General features: G+C 42.2%; 1 protein-coding gene across 2 annotated transcripts; it reads right to left on the bottom strand.

Annotated features, from left to right (window-relative positions):
- Nucleotides 1-71: 71 nt before the first annotated feature.
- On the bottom strand, nucleotides 72-21016 carry LOC105893228 (cohesin subunit SA-2-like). Of its 2 annotated transcripts, none has more exons than XM_012819609.3 (34): nucleotides 20748-21016; nucleotides 19436-19559; nucleotides 19066-19144; nucleotides 18751-18906; nucleotides 18459-18555; nucleotides 18300-18376; nucleotides 17926-18130; nucleotides 17609-17760; nucleotides 17375-17448; nucleotides 17048-17171; nucleotides 16656-16754; nucleotides 15712-15791; nucleotides 15416-15523; nucleotides 15016-15124; nucleotides 14311-14428; nucleotides 13246-13349; nucleotides 13024-13116; nucleotides 12820-12909; nucleotides 12448-12651; nucleotides 11216-11286; nucleotides 11014-11101; nucleotides 10652-10732; nucleotides 7930-8022; nucleotides 7626-7797; nucleotides 7092-7231; nucleotides 6833-6934; nucleotides 6572-6720; nucleotides 6205-6333; nucleotides 5758-5966; nucleotides 5257-5506; nucleotides 4453-4563; nucleotides 4047-4173; nucleotides 3591-3668; nucleotides 72-3324 (listed from the first exon to the last, which is right to left on the bottom strand). In XM_012819609.3, the coding sequence occupies exons 2-34, from the start codon at nucleotides 19477-19479 to the stop codon at nucleotides 3301-3303; spliced, it is 3837 nt and encodes a 1278-aa protein (XP_012675063.2). In that variant the 5' UTR covers nucleotides 19480-19559; nucleotides 20748-21016; the 3' UTR covers nucleotides 72-3300. The 2 variants fall into 2 exon arrangements, with proteins under 2 accessions (XP_012675063.2, XP_012675064.2); XM_012819610.3 differs by having other exon boundaries at nucleotides 5257-5503.
- Between the last annotated feature and the right edge of the window lie 636 nt (nucleotides 21017-21652).

Here is a 21652-nt window from a genome sequence, read left to right as displayed (position 1 = left end):
TAGTTGTAATATGTAATGCAGAACATAAAATGCAAGACAGCCACTTAAGATACAAAAATCCACACATTAAAATCATTATAACTGTAGGGATTTTATTCTGCTCAAAAAGTCACCGTGGCAAACATAAATACAAACCAGAGATAATATAGTGGACGCTTTGTAAATAGAATACAAAACAACTGAGTTTATGTACAGTTTAATATATTATATGTGTATGTTTATACAGACATTTGTCTGTATCTGTATACACATACACTGATGTTCAGCAGTTCAATGAAAATGAAGGAAAGGGATAAAAAATAGAACATACCGATATTCCACTCTAGGTGAAACCACATACATAAAAAGATTCTGTTCAAACTAAAAACACACACACTCAACAATGCAGGGTTTTAGGTCTGCCTCTTTGAGGTCAGACGCCTGCTTTAGAAAATAGATCTATTTCAGCCAAGTCAGACATTTGAAACACACTAACTCAATATTCACAAGTCTACTCCCGCCCCACACCTCAGCCACAGGCAAAGAAAGGAAAACAAAAACTTGAACCACAAGCACATTAGGAATAGGCAAGCCAAAAATATACATAGTGGAAAAAGGAAGAAAAAAAAAAAAGGTTTGTCAAACATGAAACATATACTACTGACAAAATACAACAGCAACAAAAATAAAAGAACATGTTCAATATGATTTCAATGCCAGGCAGTTCAGCTGTACGCTTACATTCTAGCTTCTAGTGAACCTGGATCTACACTCTTAGAAAAAGGGTTCCTCAAGAGTTACGTGTGAAGTCAGAGGTCTTTCATAGAACCTCCCCTCCATGAAGAACTTCCTGCTGGGAAAAAAGGTACTTTGTGCCTCTAGAGCATTCTACAAAGCAAAAATCCCTCCATCACAAGTCAAAGTAGAAACTCTTGGTGTAAAACTGTTGGCTTTACGATAGAGACCAGCTGAAGAACTCCAAAAGGTTCACCTTTCTTTAAAAAGTTTAGATTAAAAAAAAAGAAAAAAGAAAGGTGAACAAACATGAAATCAGCACCAATTCACATTATATCACACACTTAAGCAATATAATATAAAATTATACATTTAAGGATATATAATAATATATTATAATACCAGGATTTCAAAATCAAAATGTTTTATTTTAGAAACATTCTATACCAAGCGCCTTTTCTTACTCATAAAACAGGGCATTAAACAAGAGATGGCGATAATATAATAACTAAAACATCTCTGAATAGTTCAAACTTTACATTTTGGAGGTAAGTTAAAGTGATATTTCAATGTAAAGCCTCAAGAAAACGTACTCTGCACCACTTTTCAGAGTTGAGTAATATGGTTTTGGGGTGTTTTTGGTCAAACACTTCAAAATATTAAAGGCGCAGTCCTCGAACTTGGTGCTTGGTCCGAGCCACTTTGTTTCCCATTTACAGAGCTAGGAGTTTTTCTGAGCGCAGAAACAAAACGTACAGCTAGAGCACCGTGAGGAGATATTCACTGAATTTGGCAAAAAGTGTATTGGAATCTAATTGAGGACTGCACCTTTAACTGACCACACCTAGGCTTCCGTGGGACATAAATGTGTGTTCCTGAACAGGTCTTGTACAGTCAAAGGAGCATAAGGACTTTAACATGTACGTTTGGAGACAGCCATAGAGAAATGTGTTCTAAATATGTGGGAAAATGATAACAGCATTAATAACATTTACATTTCTAGACCAATCTAGCGACCCTTGAAGGCAGGGCTAAAAAGTACACAGAAATGTGAAAGTTGGGGCTGAATTGAAGATTAAAAGCTTGTAGACCTCGACTTGTGTGCGTTTATTATCGACACACTTCAAGGTCTTAATTTCGTGTGGTAGAGTGCAGACTGCACTCATGTCACTATGTGCTAAAGTTCGATCTGGTCTGTGAGACAAGTGCTGTTGCTACACCTGTTTACCTACCAACACATTCAAGTTCACATTCTCATCACTGCACACAACATTCAAACAGTGCAGAGCAGTCAAATAATCTCAGGCAAATTCAAAATACATTCTGTCCCTTCCCAGGTCTCCATTTTAAAATGGTTACGATAGTCCAACAATTGAGGAACATTTTGTTGTTGCTTTAGACGTCTTCGAGACATTTCTAAATTGAAGACGTTTCAACAAGTAATTTGTGGTCTTCGATTGATTGACTCAAACTAAGCAGTTGACAAAAACACCACAGAACCATTTCAAAGTATGAATGCTGAACAAAATAGGTTTCTTGACGTCTAGTGCTGGAATATCACTTTAAGTGAATAGTCCTCTGCGACCCCCTTTGAACCCCCACCCATCCACCAAAGCATATGGGCTTGTACTCTAAAATGCCAACTGTGTTAAATAAATGCAATTAAATATTAAAGACATCAGTGCTTCACCACCTCAACCCAACCCGCCCCGTCACTACACCCAATGGTCGTCCTTGGTCAACGTCATCTCAGACATCAGATCAGTATGTGGAGTACTGTACAAAATGCCCCACTGACTTAGTCCCTCTTCTAGTAGGTGATTCTCCTCTAAGCCCCTCTCACCCTACCACCAAGCCCTGGGTACCGGGATGCTAACATACAAACAAACATTATTATGTGTTACAGAAGGCAGAAGGGCAACCTTAAGAAAACTGTGTTAGACTTAAAAGGAAATGATCGGAAGCGTCAACCTTTTATCAGCTAAAGAAAGAGGTAATAAATGTTCAATGATAAATGTTCATGAAATGTTGAGATACTCTGGACCTCAGACCCAGTATCCCACACGGGGAGGAAAATCTAAGGGATAGGGTTAAAGTCCTCATCTTGAGTAATAACACATTTATAAAGTACTGATTTACATCTGATTGTCATTACAAAATATCTATAAATCAAAGTCCTCTATCTGTTAAAAAAGCAGACCAATTAAATTTCCTTTAAAAAATACCATGATTGAGAGAGAACTCCATATATTACATTTGTGGAAAGGATTTTTCTGACCAAGACATTTCACATTTTTCTTGCTGTTAATAGATTCGATATCTATGGCTACATGCCATGCCTTGTGTAAGAAATTAAAATACCAACTACTGGTTTACAAGAGTAGGACAGAAGCTTACTCACAGATTGGCAAAAAGTTATCGAGTGTAAGGTGTCACCCGAAAGGCAGCTCAAGCTGTCTCTCTTGTGTATTTAAGTCCAGCATCACTGAAATGCCCAATGATTCTCTGAGTCTCGGGCTCAAAAAGCTTTTTCTCTGTAACAACGCAAACAGCATCGCCTCGCTCCCCTCTCCCGTGGACTTCAGCTTAAAACATGGAGACGTTGAGGACCTGTCCAAAAGAGATGCGAGTTAGAAACAAGCACTCTGACAGGACACTCCTCTCCAAGCACAGTCTGTGCTATGGGGATGGGGAATCAGGTGGCATTCCTGTTAGTCTAGATGTCGGATACTAAGAAGTTCTGTGTTACGTTTATTTGAAACAACTGATCATATCACACAAGTGCTACTAAATGGAAAATAAAGAAAGAAATCTGTAAAATAGAAAAAAAAGAACCGTAGACTGCAGAGGTAACTGACTGACAGCTGAGTACTTACTGAGTCATCCATGATGGAGGCTGGATCAAAGTAGTCGGGTTTGAGTTCTGTCCTCTCTCTACGATTTTTGGAAGCAGGCTGAGGACGAGATGAGAGAGAGAATAAGCTTAGCTGTACACTTGCTCACGCTCCTTCTGATCAGTATTGCCAAAGCCTTTCAATAGGCATGTATGTTTCAGCTAAATGTTTCTTCCCTGCAATGCTATTCCATCTAACGTAACAAGCATTGCTTTGATGCAACGCCTGATACGTGTACGAATTCATCTGCCATCTTTCTGATCGTCTCCCCTCCCCTTCGGCCACAAACCACAAGCCCCCCTCACCCTTCTTTCCTATCTCTACCTCTCTACCTGGGCTCTGTAAAGCGCCTTGACACAATTTTATTGTTTTGGAGCTATATCAATAAAATTGCACTGAATTGAACTCAACACAGAAAATACTCATTTTGATTCATACCAGGTCAATATCCATAGTGTCAAAATCCATCCCCTCATTTAAGTCTTCTAGTCGATCCTCTGAGGACATCATCACATCTTCCACTATGGGCTCCTCGTCATCTTCCATTAAGCCAGTTCCACGTCGACTATACACACACACACACACACACACACACACACACACACACACACACACACACACACACACACACACACACACACACACACACACACACACACACACACACACACACACACACACACAATTATCGACCAAATGTTTCACAGCATCTCTGGCATAAATTCAAATCGATTATGTTCAATTAACAGAGAAAGTCTCACTTTTAATACGATTCTAATCTCAAATGTTATTCTTCATTTTTAACTAAACAAAAGGGCAGTATTTATGCAGCGGGGTCTCTTACATGGCCTGTTGCATGTGACTCCTCATCTTGGCATAGTGCATGCTGGCTCTCTCGTGCTGTTGTCTGGCCTCAGCCTGCTGCCTCTGGGCCATCATCCATGTGACCTGGGTGCTGCGGGGACACAAAACACACAGTCACATACGCGGCAGGATATGTACACATTTAAAGATAGGTACAACTGTGCCATGTCAATACAGTGCATAAACAAATTCTGCTGGAGCACAAAGAGGAAGTGACTCCGCCTAGCATTTTCAGATGACCGTTTTGTCTCTTAAACTAGTTGTGTATCTGTGTGGTTCTGTGTAAAGGATTAGCAACAACTGTAGCTCTAGCTCTGACTATACCCAGGAACGGTAGATTCCAGCTATGCCGGCGCTTTGTACAGGAAGTCAGAATTTTATTTACTGTACAAAAAAAACAAACAACATAAAAAGCCACTGGAAGGCCCGGGTGTGCCGTCATGTTGCACTGGTCTCTCTCTGTGGGGGGCGGGGGGGGGTGTGTGCCGTCATGTTGCACTGGTCTCTCTCTGTGGGGGGCGGGGGGGGTGTGTGCCGTCATGTTGCACTGGTCTCTCTCTCTGTGGGGGGCGGGGGGGGGGTGTGTGCCGTCATGTTGCACTGGTCTCTCTCTGTGGGGGGCGGGGGGGGGGTGTGTGCCGTCATGTTGCACTGGTCTCTCTCTGTGGGGGGCGGGGGGGGGGGGTGTGTGCCGTCATGTTGCACTGGCCTCTCTGTGGGCGGGGGGGGGGGTGTGCCGTCATGTTGCACTGGCCTCTCTGTGGGGGGCGGGGGGGGCTCTTACTTGTAGTCCATGGTGGGCTGGGGCTGGCTCTGTGGGGTCAGGGGGGCTTGCTGCTGGTGCTGCTGCTGGTGCTGGTGCTGGTGCTCGTTGGCCATGGCGTACACGTAGGCCTCCTCCTGCCGCAGCTTCTTGGGCTCGCGCAGCACCGTGGAGGTGAGGTGCGGCAACGGCATCATGACCGGGGTCTGGGCGCCCTGCTCGCGGTTCAACCACATGGCGGCGTCGGTGCTGCTGCAGCTGCCCTCATCTGCTTTAGGAGAGGAGAGAGAAACAAGGCGCGCGCATGCAAGTGCAAGCACACACACACACACACACACACACACACACACACACAAACACACAAACACACAAACACACACAAGTACACCTGTAAGTTCTCAAACCGTATAGAAAACTCAATCAGTGCAATAGAGAATCCTGTGACCTCATGTATATACAATTTATCGGTCCATAAGTGTTACACACACACACAGGCGCGCGCATGCACCCACGCATACACACCTTCTGGTAGTTTCCTCTTGCTGCTGACTGAGGGGGCTTTGCTCTTCCTGCTGCGGGTGGAGCTGCGGCTGCTGATGCCGCTGATGACCGACATGGTGTCGTCGTCCGCGCCCGCCTGCAGCGAGTTCCTGTAGGAGATGAGTGGCATCCAGCAGTCCTCCCTCTGCAGCGCCATCTGGAACGTCATGAAGCGCTCCAGGTACAGGTGCCTAGCAGCACCGAGCACAGGCCATTAACAACAAGTACAAACACACACACACACACACACACACACACACACACACACACACACACACACACAGACACAGACACAGACACAGACACACCACACACACACACACACACACCACACCACACCACACCACACACACACACACTAAGAAAGAGGGAGGGAGGAACATACACTGCATGCTAAAGTGTAGACAGAAAGAGCGGGAGACAGCTTACACAGTCTTCTTGTCTTGGCGCAACAGTTTGGAGGAGAATTCACTGAGGATGTCGAGGAAAGTCAGGTGTAGGGGAGGGTTCCCCTCTCCCTGTGGACTGGGCTCTTTGAAGGCAAACTCAATACCATCCCTGGAACACACAGGTACACACACACACGCACACACACACACACACACACATACATATATATGAACAACCACGTGCACACACACACAGTGTGTGAGTGTGGTTTCACTGGTTTCAGTGATAAAACCACACTACAGCTATGACTTAAACTTACAGATCTCGCCTTGCTGCGCTGACATGACAATACTGCAGATGTAGATGATGACAGCAGATGCATATATAGATATATATATATATTTACTTGTGGAGCATGGCGATGGCGTCCCTGGTCTTGACCTGATCGAGTCCAAAGGTGAGCGAGAAGCGCCGGGCGAGCTCCTTAATGCCGCAGAACGCAGCAGAGGAGCGGTCGACGATACAGCCAAACTCCGTCAGCATCTCGTTAAAGAGCTACAGCAAAGAAGGACCAAAAAAAAGATTTCAGAAAATTCTGCATTTGAAATCACGTGATTCCAAAGTAAAGAGAATGGCACTGGCATCTTTTGCAGGGACATGATGCTACCTGCTGGAGACTGAGGATTAGAGTTTTGGCACACTGGATCTTGTCGATCTGTCTGGTTCTGCTCATGGTCTCTTTGATGATATCACCGTAGTCGTTGTAGTACTAGACAGCAAAACACACGTAAGCAACGTAGGACTTACAGAGACCCCACAAACAGCAGACTCACTTGTGTTTTAAGGTTCATTGAAAAAAAAGACTGAAATCTCTGATAAATGATTTAATTTAGTTAAAGCGAGCCATCCACTTGTTTGCTCCTCACCCTCATGTACTGTTTGAAGATGTCGGCTCCCATGCTCATCTCCACCACGTTATAAATGATGAGTTTGCAGTATGCAGCCAGAAGGTTCCTTCTTTTGTGAAGAGCTTCAATTTTCCATACCTCATCATATCGCTGATCATCTGCATAGACACAAAGACACATGAGCACAAACACACAGTTCATCGTCCAATGTCAATGTCCTGGTGACAGAATGATATACCCCCACACCTTTTAAAATTGTACTGTAAATGCGAAACATGTAAAAATGACAAGCTTCTAAAGTTTAAAAAAAATACGCACAGTAGAATCTTTGTTCTTCAGTTCAATAACTGATCTTTGGCTTTCAAAGGCTTACTTATATAACACAGAGCAGTGTATCTTTGACATGCTTTTACAATGACACGCCATGTCACCTCTGACCCTTAAATCTAAAAAAAGAACAGCAGTGAAATCCTTGAGGTTTATAAAGGCACAACCAATTATCACAACAGACATATATGTATAACCACTACTGCTGTGGAACTGATGCTGAACCTGTGTTGATCTCTTCATCCTGGTAAACGAAGACGTGGTCCTGGATGAAGCTGAGCACCTCGGCCTGCAGGGAGGAGTCTGGGCTGTAGATGAGCGGCTCCAGGGCCTCGCGGCCGGACGACACGATCTGGTGGCTGAACACCATCAGCACGTCGCACAGGATGGTGAAGGCCTGCGGACGGCACACAGCACACAGCTTTGGGTTAGACAATGAGAAAAAGAAGAGGCGCAATGGGGCAGGAGAGTTCTCGTCAATTCAGTCGATTAGGTCGCAGGTTGCAGGGAGGACAGAGGTTTGACTGACCTGCTCTTTGACAGAAGTGTTGACACTGGTGAGGTACCTCTGGCACATTAGACAGAACGCTCTCATCTGCTTTCTCAGGTTCACCATGTCACTCTGAGCAGAGGAGGAAGACAGAGAAAGACAAAAAAAAAAAGAGGCTGATTGATATAAGGCAGGGGTTCTCAAACTTTTGCAAGCTGGGCCCCCCCCAAAGCTGGTTAGGGGTAGTTGGGGCCCCCCCAGCGCGCGGCCCGCCGCCACCACCCTCAACTACACCACCATATATAGATAGATAGATAGATAGATAGATAGATAGATAGATAGATAGCATATTGTTATTGATAGGCCTGACATGTCAAGGTTAGGCTATTGTTAGGCCCATACAGACAATTATTATAACTATTTATTATTTTTATTATTATTGTTATTATTATTATCAGTAATAGTAGGCCTATTAGTAGGCTATTCATTATTATCACCATCATTATGTTATTATTATTATAATTAATGATTATCGACCAATTATTATTATTGTATTATTATCATAATAATAATTAGTGTTATTATTGCTATAATTTGGATACTGTTATTATTATGGGCCTCTTGTGATCTTTACAAAAAAAATCCTACAGGTCTGTCAATGTGAGACATGAGCCTGCTTTGCACTGCAAAGGTTCTCAAATCTTGGGGCAATGTTTGAAAACATATCCTCAGGTCATCCTCGATCTGTGCGCGGTTGCGGTATTTAGTTTTGAGCGCAGTCAGTCTTGAAAAGCCTGCCTGGCACAAATATGTCGACGCGAAAAGGATGAGCATTTTTAAGGCTATGTCGCAAAGGTGATCATTGCTATCCAGAATGACGAAATAGGGGAGATGCTTAAGTCTACTGTCACTCTTCAATTGCTCTTTCATGTCTATTGACAGCTCGTCTGCTGAGCAGAGAAATGGATCCCGAACTTAGGCGAATGAACGGTAGTCCTCTTTGAAATAGGACCCAAACTGATTTCTGATATTCGGCGTGATACAATGTCATTTGACATAAGTATTGCGCTGAGTTTAGCTCCTATTCTACACGTCTTGCGCGGCCGGCAAAATCAGTGTTTCGGCAATTGTATGGGGTTGGCCAAGCTTAGCAATTCTATGAGCAACTACATAAGATGCCTCCAGACACTGCTTGGATGGTGGTTCGTTGTTGCTGGAGGCCATCGCGTTCATGTTTAAAGAAGTCCACAGGCTTCTCTTTCTGACTTTTACGAATCAGAAACGTGTCCATAGTTGTGTTTGTTTGCTGATACAGTGTGTGTGAAGTTAATAAGGTTCTAATTTCAACGTTGTGTTCTTGTATGTGTGGTTGTGAACGACATGGATAAGGATAAGGCTGTGCTAGGCAATGATTCCTAACAAAACTAACTGTACACAATGTAGACAGGGACAGCACAAAATAGTATTCAAGTGCTGGTGTTTTATTTGTTGCAACACGGTGGATGATACAAAAATGTAAAGGTAGGTGTTAAGGAGAAAAGGGCTAGCTGCAGTTGGAAAAAGGTAGCTAGCTAGGCTAGCTCTCGGGGCTACGAGCTTTTTCAAAAGACTGGAGCAAATTACTCCTTAGAATAGGCTACGAATAGACCTACTGCAAGCGCAGTAAGGTATTACTAAGGAAGGAGTGAGTCTTTAAAAAGACTGTTTATAAAGCAATGAATATCTGAATGATACAGGAAACAAGAGAAATTGAACAAACTCTGCAGAGTCATCTCAGGGTGAGAGCTTACCAATGCCTGCGTTTTTTTTTTATACTCGGAAACTTAGGTGCAACTCGCGTTCAAATGAAAAAACTCCGTTTTGATTGGTGGATCAGGAGCAAAACCGTATTTGATTTGTTTGGGTCAGTCCAGCCCCTTCCATTTCGCCACTGAGGGAGCTTTCACTAACCAGTGACAGGTCGGCGGTAGTTATTTTTTTTCTCCGTCTGTGACATTGCGCCCCCCCTGGAGAGTGTTCGCGCCCCCCCAGGGGGGCGCGCCCCCCACTTTGAGAACCACTGATATAAGGCAATCCTGAAATAATGAATAAAAGATACAGCACCAGTATAGTACCGTAGTGTTACCAGATCAATGAACTATTCTCAGACAAAAAGACATGTTTGATTGTGTTACTTATAGTAAGTAATAATGATTGCTATTTCAATATATAGATGCCAATATATAAAGACATTACTCCAAAATACCCCTTTTTAATGATTTTGTTGCCGTTTCGTGATTTCTGCTAACAAAAAAATGTTCTTCACACAAATAGAACTTTATAATTGCAGGTGTTGCGTAGCAACCCATTACTTGCTGAATTCAAGTTACAATGACTTTCCGTTATGTTAAATGACCGGGCTACTTGCGGAATGATGTGAATTAGAAGCACAAAACCCGTTGCCAATGACAGCGGTCATACATTTTTTGCAGCGGTGAATACAAAGAAATGACAGACCTGCGAACGTTGGGGTGGCCCATTCTAATCAACAGAACATTCTGAAGAGCCGTATAATAAATGGAAATATAGACTGCATATAATCTGGACACTCAGGCACAGAAAGCTGTTGGCTGTTAGTTGATATTTTGGATTTTGCAATTTCCTTTTTCCAGTTTCAGTTTCAGAGTGAGTCAGAGACTTCAGAAAATGAATGACTAACGGCCGAGTAGTCAGAGGAACATGAAAGAACAATTCTCAAAATGTGCATCCCTATTTTGTTTACCTGTTTTGCAGTGCCTTTGGAAACCTTGGCTAGTTGCCACAGAATGGAAAAGTGTGTGCACTGCAAGGCATTGATCACAATCTGAAGAAAATAAAAAAGAAGAAGATACAAAAATATGTGTATTAAAGCATATCTCGTTAGGGAATACACAGTACTCCGTTTCGTCATCAACATACCCAGTTACCCAGTATCACTGCCGAACACTACAGCACCCCTGGAGAAACATTTAGGAACTGATATTTAGCACTTTGGTCCAGAGGTCAAAAACATGAGCTGCTATGGCAGGGCATGCCGACCACAGCCCCCAACAGCAGAGGCATACGAGAAAGGTTAAAGGTTAAAGGCTTTGTCAATTACTGCACCTGTTGTGGCATGTCCCCGTTTTGCAGGCCTGTGTTGAGGAGTCTGTAGAGGTTGGTGAAGAGGTCCCACCTGGAGAGGTCATGAGCGCTGCAACGCGAGAATGAGAGTAGCTGTCAGACTACCTTTTTACTTACCAGGAAGAGCTAAAACACGACAGTGTTTGAGAGCATGATCAAAGATGTGGCTGGATGCATGTCTTACTTATGGAAGGCTGTGATTCTTTTCAGTGTAGACAAGACCTGATATGCATCATCCTCATCGTTCTCCTCTCCCTATTTAAGAGAAACAAACAGGCCTGGTTTATTCGGAGGGTAGCTAACATTCCAACTAAACAGCCCCAAACCCAGCAGCAAATCTGCCATCATTCAGTACATCCCCTGATCCCAACATGTTTCTAGGGGTGGGGAAAAAAATCGATTTTTCGATTTCTCTCAATTCTCTCTAGAACGATTCTGTCTCGATTCAGAAAAGTTCATAATCGATTTTTTAATTTAATTTTTTTTTTTTTTTTTTTACACATTCATTTTGTGTTGAAATGCAAGCTGCATCGATTATTGCATTGTTCATTGAAAGTCATAATTGTGACAAGGGAAAGCTTTTTCTCTAATAAAAAATAGAGAAGGTAATTCATCTGTTGATTTTCTTTAATTATCAAACACAAAGTAGGAAGTGATTTGAGACTCTGAGTAGCAAACTCAGATGTTTTAAAAATCGACATGCATCGATAATCGTTTTATCGGTTTAGAATTGATAATCGATAATCGGTTTAGAATCGATAATCGGTGTAGAATCGATAATCGGTTTAGAATCGAATCGTTGACCACTGAATCGGAATCGAATCGAATCGTGAGGTGCCAAGAGATTCCCACCCCTACATGTTTCTGTTACGGTCCTCTTTAGCCTCCAGGTGGCGTAGTTCTGTTTAGTTTGTGCCTGCTCTTTTCTGTTTGATTAATAGGTTTCAGGTGCGACCTATGTTCAGTGGTGGAGCCGTTCCCTTTATAAACCGTGTCCTGCCGTGGATGAGGGCGCGTGATCTTGCCAGTACCGAGTGGCCTTACGTCCGGTTCCGAACGTCAAGACGACTATCTACTTTGGTTGATTGTTCAAATTAGTCTTTTGTTAATAAATAACCCCCTAGACACGAGCCCCTTTGACTTTTGGTCTTTAATGTTGCAGTCAGCGAGGCTGGCCGTAACAGTCTCTATACAAACCACAAACCTGGAGTCGCCCCAACCCCACATGGTTAAGATTGCCAAATCTGTCTGTCTGTCTGTCTGTCTGTCTGTCTGTCTGTCTGTCTGTCTGTCTGTCTGTCTGTCTGTCTGTCTGTCTGTCTGTCTGTCTGTCTGTCTGTCTGTCTGTCTGTCTGTCTGTCTGTCTGTCTGTCTGTCAAACCTTTTGAACTTCATAGACATTGCATGAAGACACACCTCCTGTAAATAATCCTCCAGCAAACTGTTGAGCTTGTCGACCTGCTCGTCCAGGAGCTGACTCCGTGCGATGTCCACACGGTTGAAGATGGTGTACTCTTCATTAGAGAGGGCATGGAAGGTTCTGGAACAGGCCTCCAGCACATCCGTCTCCGTGTGTTTCTCCACCACCTCACGGATCTGACGGAGCAGCGACTCCAAGTGCTACAAGAAGGACACAACACAGGCACTCAGACAGCTTCATCATGTCCCATTTACGAACGACATTATCACGTATTTGTGTCCATGTCGGTGTCCCCCTTTACTTTACTATTAAAATGAGCCTGAGTTTACTTTGTGTGTTAATTTAGGGGACAGCGTCTCTTATCTTACCTTCTCCAGCCTGCCAGTGGTGAAGATCTCCAGGTCAAAGTACTGGGGCAGCTGCAGCAGGTTAGTTAACTTTGCTGCATCGACCGCGTACTGAAAGCCAAAAGAGAGCATGGAGAGGTTTTTGTCTGTGTGTGGCAGACATTATCTATTAATTTAATAACACAATTTCAACTCTACATTACTACGCCAACCATTTGAACTTACCTTTGCTAGTAACAATGGGAGCGCGACAGCAAACATCTCTGTGATTCTCGTCCGATCGTCCAGCTGAGATTTTTTTTCTTTGGCTGTGAGAACCTGCATGAGATTTGAAAAACATAACAATCTCGTAGCATTACATTACACATCTACTTGAATTCTTTACACTAACTGATGCAGGGCTATGTACACAAACTGTGCTTATGTATACCGTGTGCTCACACTCACCCTCTTGCCAGTTCCTCTGCCCACAGGAGGGTGGCACTCACAGGACTGGCGAACGGCACACAGCATGATCTCAACTAGAGCCGTCTCCTGTCGGTCGGTCAGCTCTTAACACAAATTACAACACCACAGAGTTTACAAACATACAACCATCTCAGTGACAACATCCATCAGGCCATGCAAACTCCACTAGTAGTCCAAACCAGAACATACAAGACATATATATACATACACACACACATATATATATATATATGGTTACATTTCTTCTTTGTTGAGGTATCATGGGGGTATCTTGATGGAATGACAAAATATCAAATGTTATTCCCCTATATATCCAAGCTCTACAAAATGGTTCTCCTGCCTTCCTTACTCTCCTTACTCAGTGGGTGCTTTAACACTCATCCCTGGTCAAAGTCTAGACAGCTGAGCAAACTTTAAAACATCTTTAAAACAAAAACATATGAATGATCAAAAGATTTAAAAACTATGTATATACAGAAAGCCCATGGGTGTGTCGATTTCATATTACTTCAGATGATCCATTTCATATCGCTTCATACACCATCACTACAGACTGGCAAGTTAAGCACGTATTATCTATTAGTCATTTTAACCATTACAAGTATTTGGACATTAACCATATATCAGATGATCAGCTACATTGAAATAGAATGCAAGTGTTTTTGACTTTTCTCTAGAAGGGTGCTATGAGGACACCCTAGAGGACGACAGGCCAATGACTGGTTGGATAGCTGTTGTGTATCTGTCAATGACCTATACCCGTAACACCAACAGGGTCAAGGGGTCAAAAAGTTGTTATTGGGGCCACTGGTTGAGCGCTCATCTCAGGTTAAATACAATGTGGAGTATTAAGCCATTAGCCATGAGGTCTTGTGATGGAGATCATTTCCAAATACTGTTAATGACTTAAGAATATAATAATCAAGTGCCTTGTATTATTAATTACCTTATATGAATCATGTACTTTTCTGTGTTTTACCCATTGTAAAAAGTTTGTCTCAACCCCACAGAAAAAGAACACACAGGAGTATCTCTAACTCTTACCTTCCTCTCCTGGGAAAGGCTCGTCCAGCAGCAGGCTGATCATGCTCTCCCAGTCCTTCAGCAGGTCTGACGCACAGTCCCACAGACTATCCACCAGGTAAGCCCCGTGCTCATGGAGCTGCACACAAACACACAGGCCTTAGCCTGCTCCTCTCCCAGTACCAGCGGACAATGAAACAATACAAAAGACATTGCTGATAATCTGTCTGATGGGTTGTCTAGAATAAACATTCTTATAAGCACCTTAATAGCAATAAACACGCCACATTTGAGCAAAACCCTAATGTAATCTCCAACTGGGCGAGATAGTGTAATCTTTTAGTATTCCTTTTAATATCCATTAATAATTTAATAACAATCCAAACCCTTAAATCCAGGTAATTGTCTAATCTGTACTTTTTGATGATGATCCTACTCCTTACACATCCAGTCCTTTTGTCTGGAGTACACGCACATGCAGACGGATACGTTCAGACGTTTGCCACAGACATCAGTAGACTACAAACAGTTCACTCCATATCTTTAATTGGGACAAATTCTATTTTGACTGATGAAAGTCTCAAGACGTAAACACAGCCAGTGACACAGATACAGACATATACCCATATAAGGCTGCTTCTGAAACATGTCGGCTAGCGGTTTTCATGTCACCAAGCTGAGCTTTAAATGACATTCTGACACATGGATGACAGATGTTCTGTGTACCTCACTCTCCAGGAAGAAGAAAACTGTAGTCTTGATTAGATTTGCATTGCGACTCTGTCTTCCCCTTCGGAGCATGCCCTCCTCCTCGGTACTGCGATTGCTGAACAACCTACAACACATCACTTACCGAATTAAACACGAACATTGAAATAAGGCCTTAGTCACTAGATATTAACCAAGAGTTCACCCTTAAGACCTACATACACGCCTCATTTAGAAGTTGGATAATTATAGCAGTAAGGGACTAGATAGGGATAGGGAAAAGAGCATTTTTCACCAACCATAAGCAGCACACCCCCAGTCAAATGAATGAATTACCTGCCAAGTAATTGAACATTCACTCAAACAAACAAACAGTTCCTATAATGTTTTCTGGGATATGTTTTTCACTAGGACCCACTTCTTGTAGAGGAACTCCCCTGCTGCCACGGCCAGCGGTCGATGGGCAGAGTACACCAGGTGATAGACGCTCTCCCAGTCTTCAGAGGTCAGGATCTCATCACTACTCCTGCAACGCAACACAACACAAGCCCTGAGTGCCAACACCAGCTTTAAGACACACTCTTGAAAATCCAAAAAAGGAAATACTTTCTTCATTTTCAAAAATGAGCACAGGAACGAAACCGGAAAATTATGATTTTTACTTCAAGGCATGTTTATGGTAGACAGTAAGGTTTTTTATAAAAAGTGACTTACTGTAAGACTAGGGTCAAGAGTTTGACAGCTTGTACAGCCACATCATACTCCTTATCCAAGGTCATGGACACAATGCGATCCTGAAAAGGCAAATTCAAAATTGGACCAAATCTTCTGTGTGTGTGTGTGTGTAAGTGTAAGTGTTAGGTGACAATAGACAACAATACACTCGCTGTTTATGTTGGACAGTTGACCCTGTTTACAAACGGCAATCAATATACATATTTGAAATAGACTTAACGTGACTAAACGTGACTAAACGTGGGGACCAGCATTCCCATTTCAATTTGTAAGACCGTACCACAGAACTGAAGTGGCATTGAACTAAAGGTTACCTCCCACCTACTCAGGATCCCCTTGCATGGAACAAGTAAAAAAAAACCAAGGGTCATCCCAATCTGAGTTGCTCAAGCATACCTTTACATCCTGGCCAGTTCTGTGTCTGATGCAAACTGATTTTCATGGTGGGTATAATAGTGAAATAGCTGCATTCCTCTCTGCACATGTTCATATGTTCTTGTTCTTCAACAAAAATATGGACTTGATTTGAATGGGCTTTTTGAAGTATGAAGCAACTACATGACAACATAAGTCAATTACCCTCTCTGCATTAATGACTGGCAAAAGCCTTTAAGTCAATGTATTACCGAACGTCCACACACCTACTGTAACTGTTCTTGCGTGTTTTATTAAATGGACCACGTTCCGATGTTTTGAGACATAGTCAAAGTTCACTTGGCTCTATGTGCCTTACATGTTTATGAAGGCACACCAACTAAGCAGTCAGCCTTCCACCGCTGCCTGTGCTGACTCAGCCAAGGGACATACTATCTACTCAGATCAATAGCATGTGTATACATTAACACAGGCACATGTAAATATGTGTGTGTGTGTGTGTGTGTGTGTGTGTGGTGTGAGTGTAGATATGAATGTCGGCTTCTCACCTTGAAGCGACTAGTGAAGAGCTCCAGGCGACTGTTGAGTTCCCGGTTATAATACAAACCCTGCAGGGCCGCCAGACACTTCAGACGCACCTCGCCTTGCTGTGAGAGGAGGACAGTGGAAGGACACAGAGCGTGAAAGAGAGAGACAGAGAGGGAGAGAGAGAAAGAGAGAGAGAGAGATTTTCACTTAGTCACGCTGCCCTCAAATCAAAGTGACAGGTGTGGACACTGATTACGTTCAGCCAGAGCACTGCTGTAAACTTAGCTTTTAGCTGGGACAATAACTTGAACATACACTGATGCATGCATAGCAGGTGAAGCAAAGGAAAATAACTCTATGGTGCAAAGAGGAGTAAATATTTATCTATCATCCATCCATCCATACTGTTTACCTTATCATGTAACGTCCAACCAACGTATTTCAGGTAGCTGTCATTCAGAAACGCATCACTGTACATCTTCATCCAAACACCAATCTCCTCGATACAAATGGCTCTAATCTCTGCTATTGCATCACTGGAAGAACACACAGGAATGAGACCACTAATACGCAATACCATCCTGTTTAAACCAACCCCACACACACATGGGGGTGGTATGAAAGTGATATCAGAACAAATACTAACCTGAACACACTAATGCATATGCTAATGTGAGACGTAATGCTAGATGCTATTCAACAAAAGTGTATAATACTGTAATTAAGGTGGGAAACCTACCGATAACGGTGTATGAAGACACCTTTGAAGATAGCATTCATCATATTTTCAATTTCATCTTGATTTTCCTGAAGCTGAAAAAAAATAACAGTATACAAAATGTGTCAGTACCAAATATGGAAAGAAAAAACTTTTTTAAAGTTAAATTTAAAGATATAAGACCTGTTAAAGGATTACCGTGGCATATTTCACCAGTTCATGTGTGTATAAATGAGTATTACAATTAAGACTGACCTCTTTGCGTTTTTGGAACAATAACTCCACTCGTTCCCCAGATCGCTTTGCGATGGCTTTGTTCCGCTCCGCCTCGTACTGTCTCTGAGTGTTGTCCATGTTGATGCTGAGGTTCAGAGCTACATTAACTAAAGCGGTCATCAGCTTCATTGCTGCAAGCACACAAAGTTACCACATGATTAAAAAAGAGAAATCCCATCATGCAGGATGGATAAAATATTGGGGGGGGGGGGGGTATAAGGAGTGGCCCCTTGTTCGGGCTCAATGTGCTGAGTGAGAAGACTTCCACACACATGAAGTGAGCGAGGAGTTCTCACCTGCGAGCGTGCTGGTGTGCCTGAAGGCTCGGACCTGGGAGTCAGACAGGCCGGTGAGCAACGAGATGACCGTGTCCATCATGTACTCATCATAGATGGTGCTGTACTGACACTGTCGCACCAGCACCCCGATGAACTCACAGAAATTTGACTTAAACTTCTTCCACAGTGGCCCTGACATAGTCAACGGATAATCTCCGCTGTCCTACAGTGGCCAGACAAAATAAATTGAGGAAAAAATAAATGTCTGTAAAATAAAACTCTCTGCCAACATCTTTGACATTTTGAGACACAATGCATGCAAACGTATGTAAACAAACAGAGTAAACAAACGGATGCAAACAAATAGAGAGTGACAGCTTCAGTATACCCACCTCATCAAACTCCTCCGTCATCTTTCGGATGATCTCTGAGTTCTGCATATGTCTGAACATTTCCGAGCTCACAGCACCTACAACAACAAAAGACTTTGGTGTAAAATGTCAGTGGCCCAAACACCTACAGACAAATTAACAGCTATGTCTTTGACTTACCTTTGCAGCCTGAGCACTGGATGAAGAAGTTGATAAGCTCCAGTAATGCAGTGTCTCTTTCATTCTTGTATGACTCAATCCAGTCATCTACCACAGACTGCACAAATCAAAACACAAAGCTCCATTAGTTCACATCTATTAGCATCTACCAAGTGAGTGCTGGGCATAATTGTGTCGCATACATAGGCATCTACCAAGTGAGTGCTGAGCATAATTGTGTCGCATATATAAGCATCTACCAAGTGAGCGCTAGCATATTTGTGTCGCATATATGAATGTACGGCATGCTAACCTGCATGGCACTCTTGCCCATTTTAACCATCTCAAACAGGCTCAGGTTTTCCATGCCATTCTCATGGTGGTGGCCATTGACGCGGTTCTGCCCACCACTTTTGCCTCCTGAACCTTTGCCCTTCTCACCAGCTCCCTTCCTCCCCTGTTTAACACCCTGAGGAGGAACAAAAGACACAAGGCAATGAGAATGCTGTGGGGGAGGACTTTTCACATTGACATGATTCTTGGGAATATTGCTTCAGCAAATTTCAGGTCATACAAAACTGCTGATGACAAACATGGACGACTCAAAAGCTAACAGGCTAGTTAGTACCTTTGCTTTTCCGAGTTTTGCATTGTAGCCCTCTGGATCCTCAAAATCTGTGTCTGAAGATAACTGAGTATCGGCCTCCCTGTGAAAAAAGTTTGCACGGTCATTTAAGGATCTATGAAGGAGTAGTCAGCTGTTAAACCACTCAGAACATGCACTTCTAACTTCCACACTTGAGCAAATAGTCCTGCTGCATTGGCTACTGACTTAAGTAAAAAGATCAAAGTAGGGATGTTACAAACAAAGCTGTGAACAAACTTTCAGTTTACAATTTTACAAATGACTGCAGAGGCCCCAACTTCTGCTTTTCCCTCACAGTCCAGGTTACCTACAATTCCTTCAATTTCACACATATAAGAAAAGTTCTACTTACTGAGGGAAGTGATAATCTGATTGGAGCTCCTGTGCCTCTATCATTTCTTTAACATTTTCTGTTTCCCAGTTTAGCACTTGAAGATGTCCTCTCTTCAGTTAGCAGCTCTGGAGGTTCCAAAAAACTAAGAGGGAAAAAACATGCCAACAAATGTCACCAGGTGCCTAGAAATGAACGGTGGAAATCGTGTTACATTATTAAACACGTTGAAATTATAAATGCAACATACTGTGCATCATAATTTGAAATGATATGTATTGGGTCAGTGTTTAAATTACTCTTACTATAAAGTTAAGTAGCTATTGGCTACACTAAAACGTAGCAAACCCTTAGGAAGATAATTATAACTTGCTGTTATTGGATTGTAGATAGTGTCATGCCTTTTTTAATTTGCCTCTCAGGTCAACACCTGATTTTACCCAGTCACATTTACAATTGCTGAATCGCCAAATGATAGAACATCTGGTTAGCTGTCTCATCAGCAGCTGCCCAATTGGATATATAAGCTGTTTAGCATAAGCCAGGGTAACTAGGATAGTTGGCAAACCTCAACTATCAATCTACCAAATCCTGCTAAGTTAAGCATTACTTGGTTGTAATATTAGCGAACGCTACAAACTACATTTTAAAACTGTCAAAGCAAGCTGTGATACACCGACTCAAAACTTCAAAGACCGAGCACTGGATTCTCAAAAAGCTAGCACCCTAAGTTATCAGTTTGCTTGCTCGGTTTGTGGATGTTTGTTTATTTTTGAGTCTTATTAGCTAGTAGTAACGTTAGCTAAGACAACTGGCTTTCCGAATGAGCTAAGTGCCCAGCTTGGTAGCTACATCGAGTCTCTTCCGTAAACATTGAGGCTAACCATAATAGCTAACATTATGTAGCTCGCAATTTTGTGTTCTCTGTGTTAGCTAGCAAGCTAAATGCCAAATGCAATTGAAGAGACACAGTTTAAGTTTGCAAACGATGAGACAGTGCTAAAAAATCACATGCGGAAATGCACGTCTAGTCAAAACAAACGTTTGCATGTAACGTTACATATGAACTACGCGAACGTTAGCTAGTTAGTGATAGCTAACGTCATCTTGCAGCTGTCACCAACTTCGCTAGCGAGCTAGCTAAGTTGATAGCATAGCGCCACCAGTTAGCTTAGTTGGTAGCTATTGCTACAGCATTTGCTGTTCCTTGCGTCAACAAAATTACTGCCTTCCAATATTTATCATTCTGAAACAAGAGATCAATCTTAACACTTCGGCGCCAGCAATTAAAGCAACAAACTCAAACCACTGTATCCGCCATTTTACAACTTACCTCGTTACAATCAAACAACGTTAGCTACACCAATCAATCAAAAAAAATCCAGAAATGACACTTATCCGCAGAATACAATTATTCTGAAAACGAGGCATTGATTGTCACGCGCAAGTGCGAGATACATCCGTCAAAGCAGAACTGGTTAAATTATTGGACTACTTTGTCCTCCTGTGCTGGCATGGTACAAATTGTATTTTCGACGGATAGCAGACTCCTGTTACACAGACGCACCACCAGCAGGTCATATTGAGTATAACACATGGAACGTCTGGGCCAGAGTCCATAGTGTATATAGAATGTAACATTATGAAACACGAACATGTATTTGTTTGCAATCTGATCTGTCCCGCTTAGCTGTCCAGAAGAATGGTTTTCTGAGTTTACAAATGGTCTGTATTGGATAAACGGGTGCATGCATAAATGTAAATGTGTTGTGTATCGTTCCTAAGAGTAAACATCCTGACCAAATGAGAAGCTAATTCGTTTAATATTGGCAAGTGGTAGTCAACAAAAAGTTCTATACGTTAACTATACGTTATATATAAGACAATTGTCAAGTTTTTCAAATATTTCCAAATTATTCACAATGTTTCAATGCTGGTCTACAAAGTATACAAATAGTTGCCCCTGTTTATATAAAATAATATTACTTTCTATGTACAGATTTAATCTTAAAGCAAAAAGTAAAAATGAAAGTGCAATATTCCAGTTGCCACTGCAGAATATGATTTGGTCTTTAAAAGGTTAAGGTCAGATTTAGACTGGATGTGGAAAATTGTATTCACAAAAAAGAAAATAAATAAAAGGCATGAAAAAACACTTTTATACATTACATTTATATTATATCCCAAAAGTCTTATGTGCTCAAGTTTCAGATACTTTAAACATATTATTAGTTTCAT

The sequence above is a fragment of the Clupea harengus genome, chromosome 8 (assembly GCF_900700415.2).
Source record: "Clupea harengus chromosome 8, Ch_v2.0.2, whole genome shotgun sequence".
Lineage (NCBI taxonomy): Eukaryota > Metazoa > Chordata > Actinopteri > Clupeiformes > Clupeidae > Clupea > Clupea harengus.
This window is presented reverse-complemented; position numbering and strand designations above follow the sequence as displayed.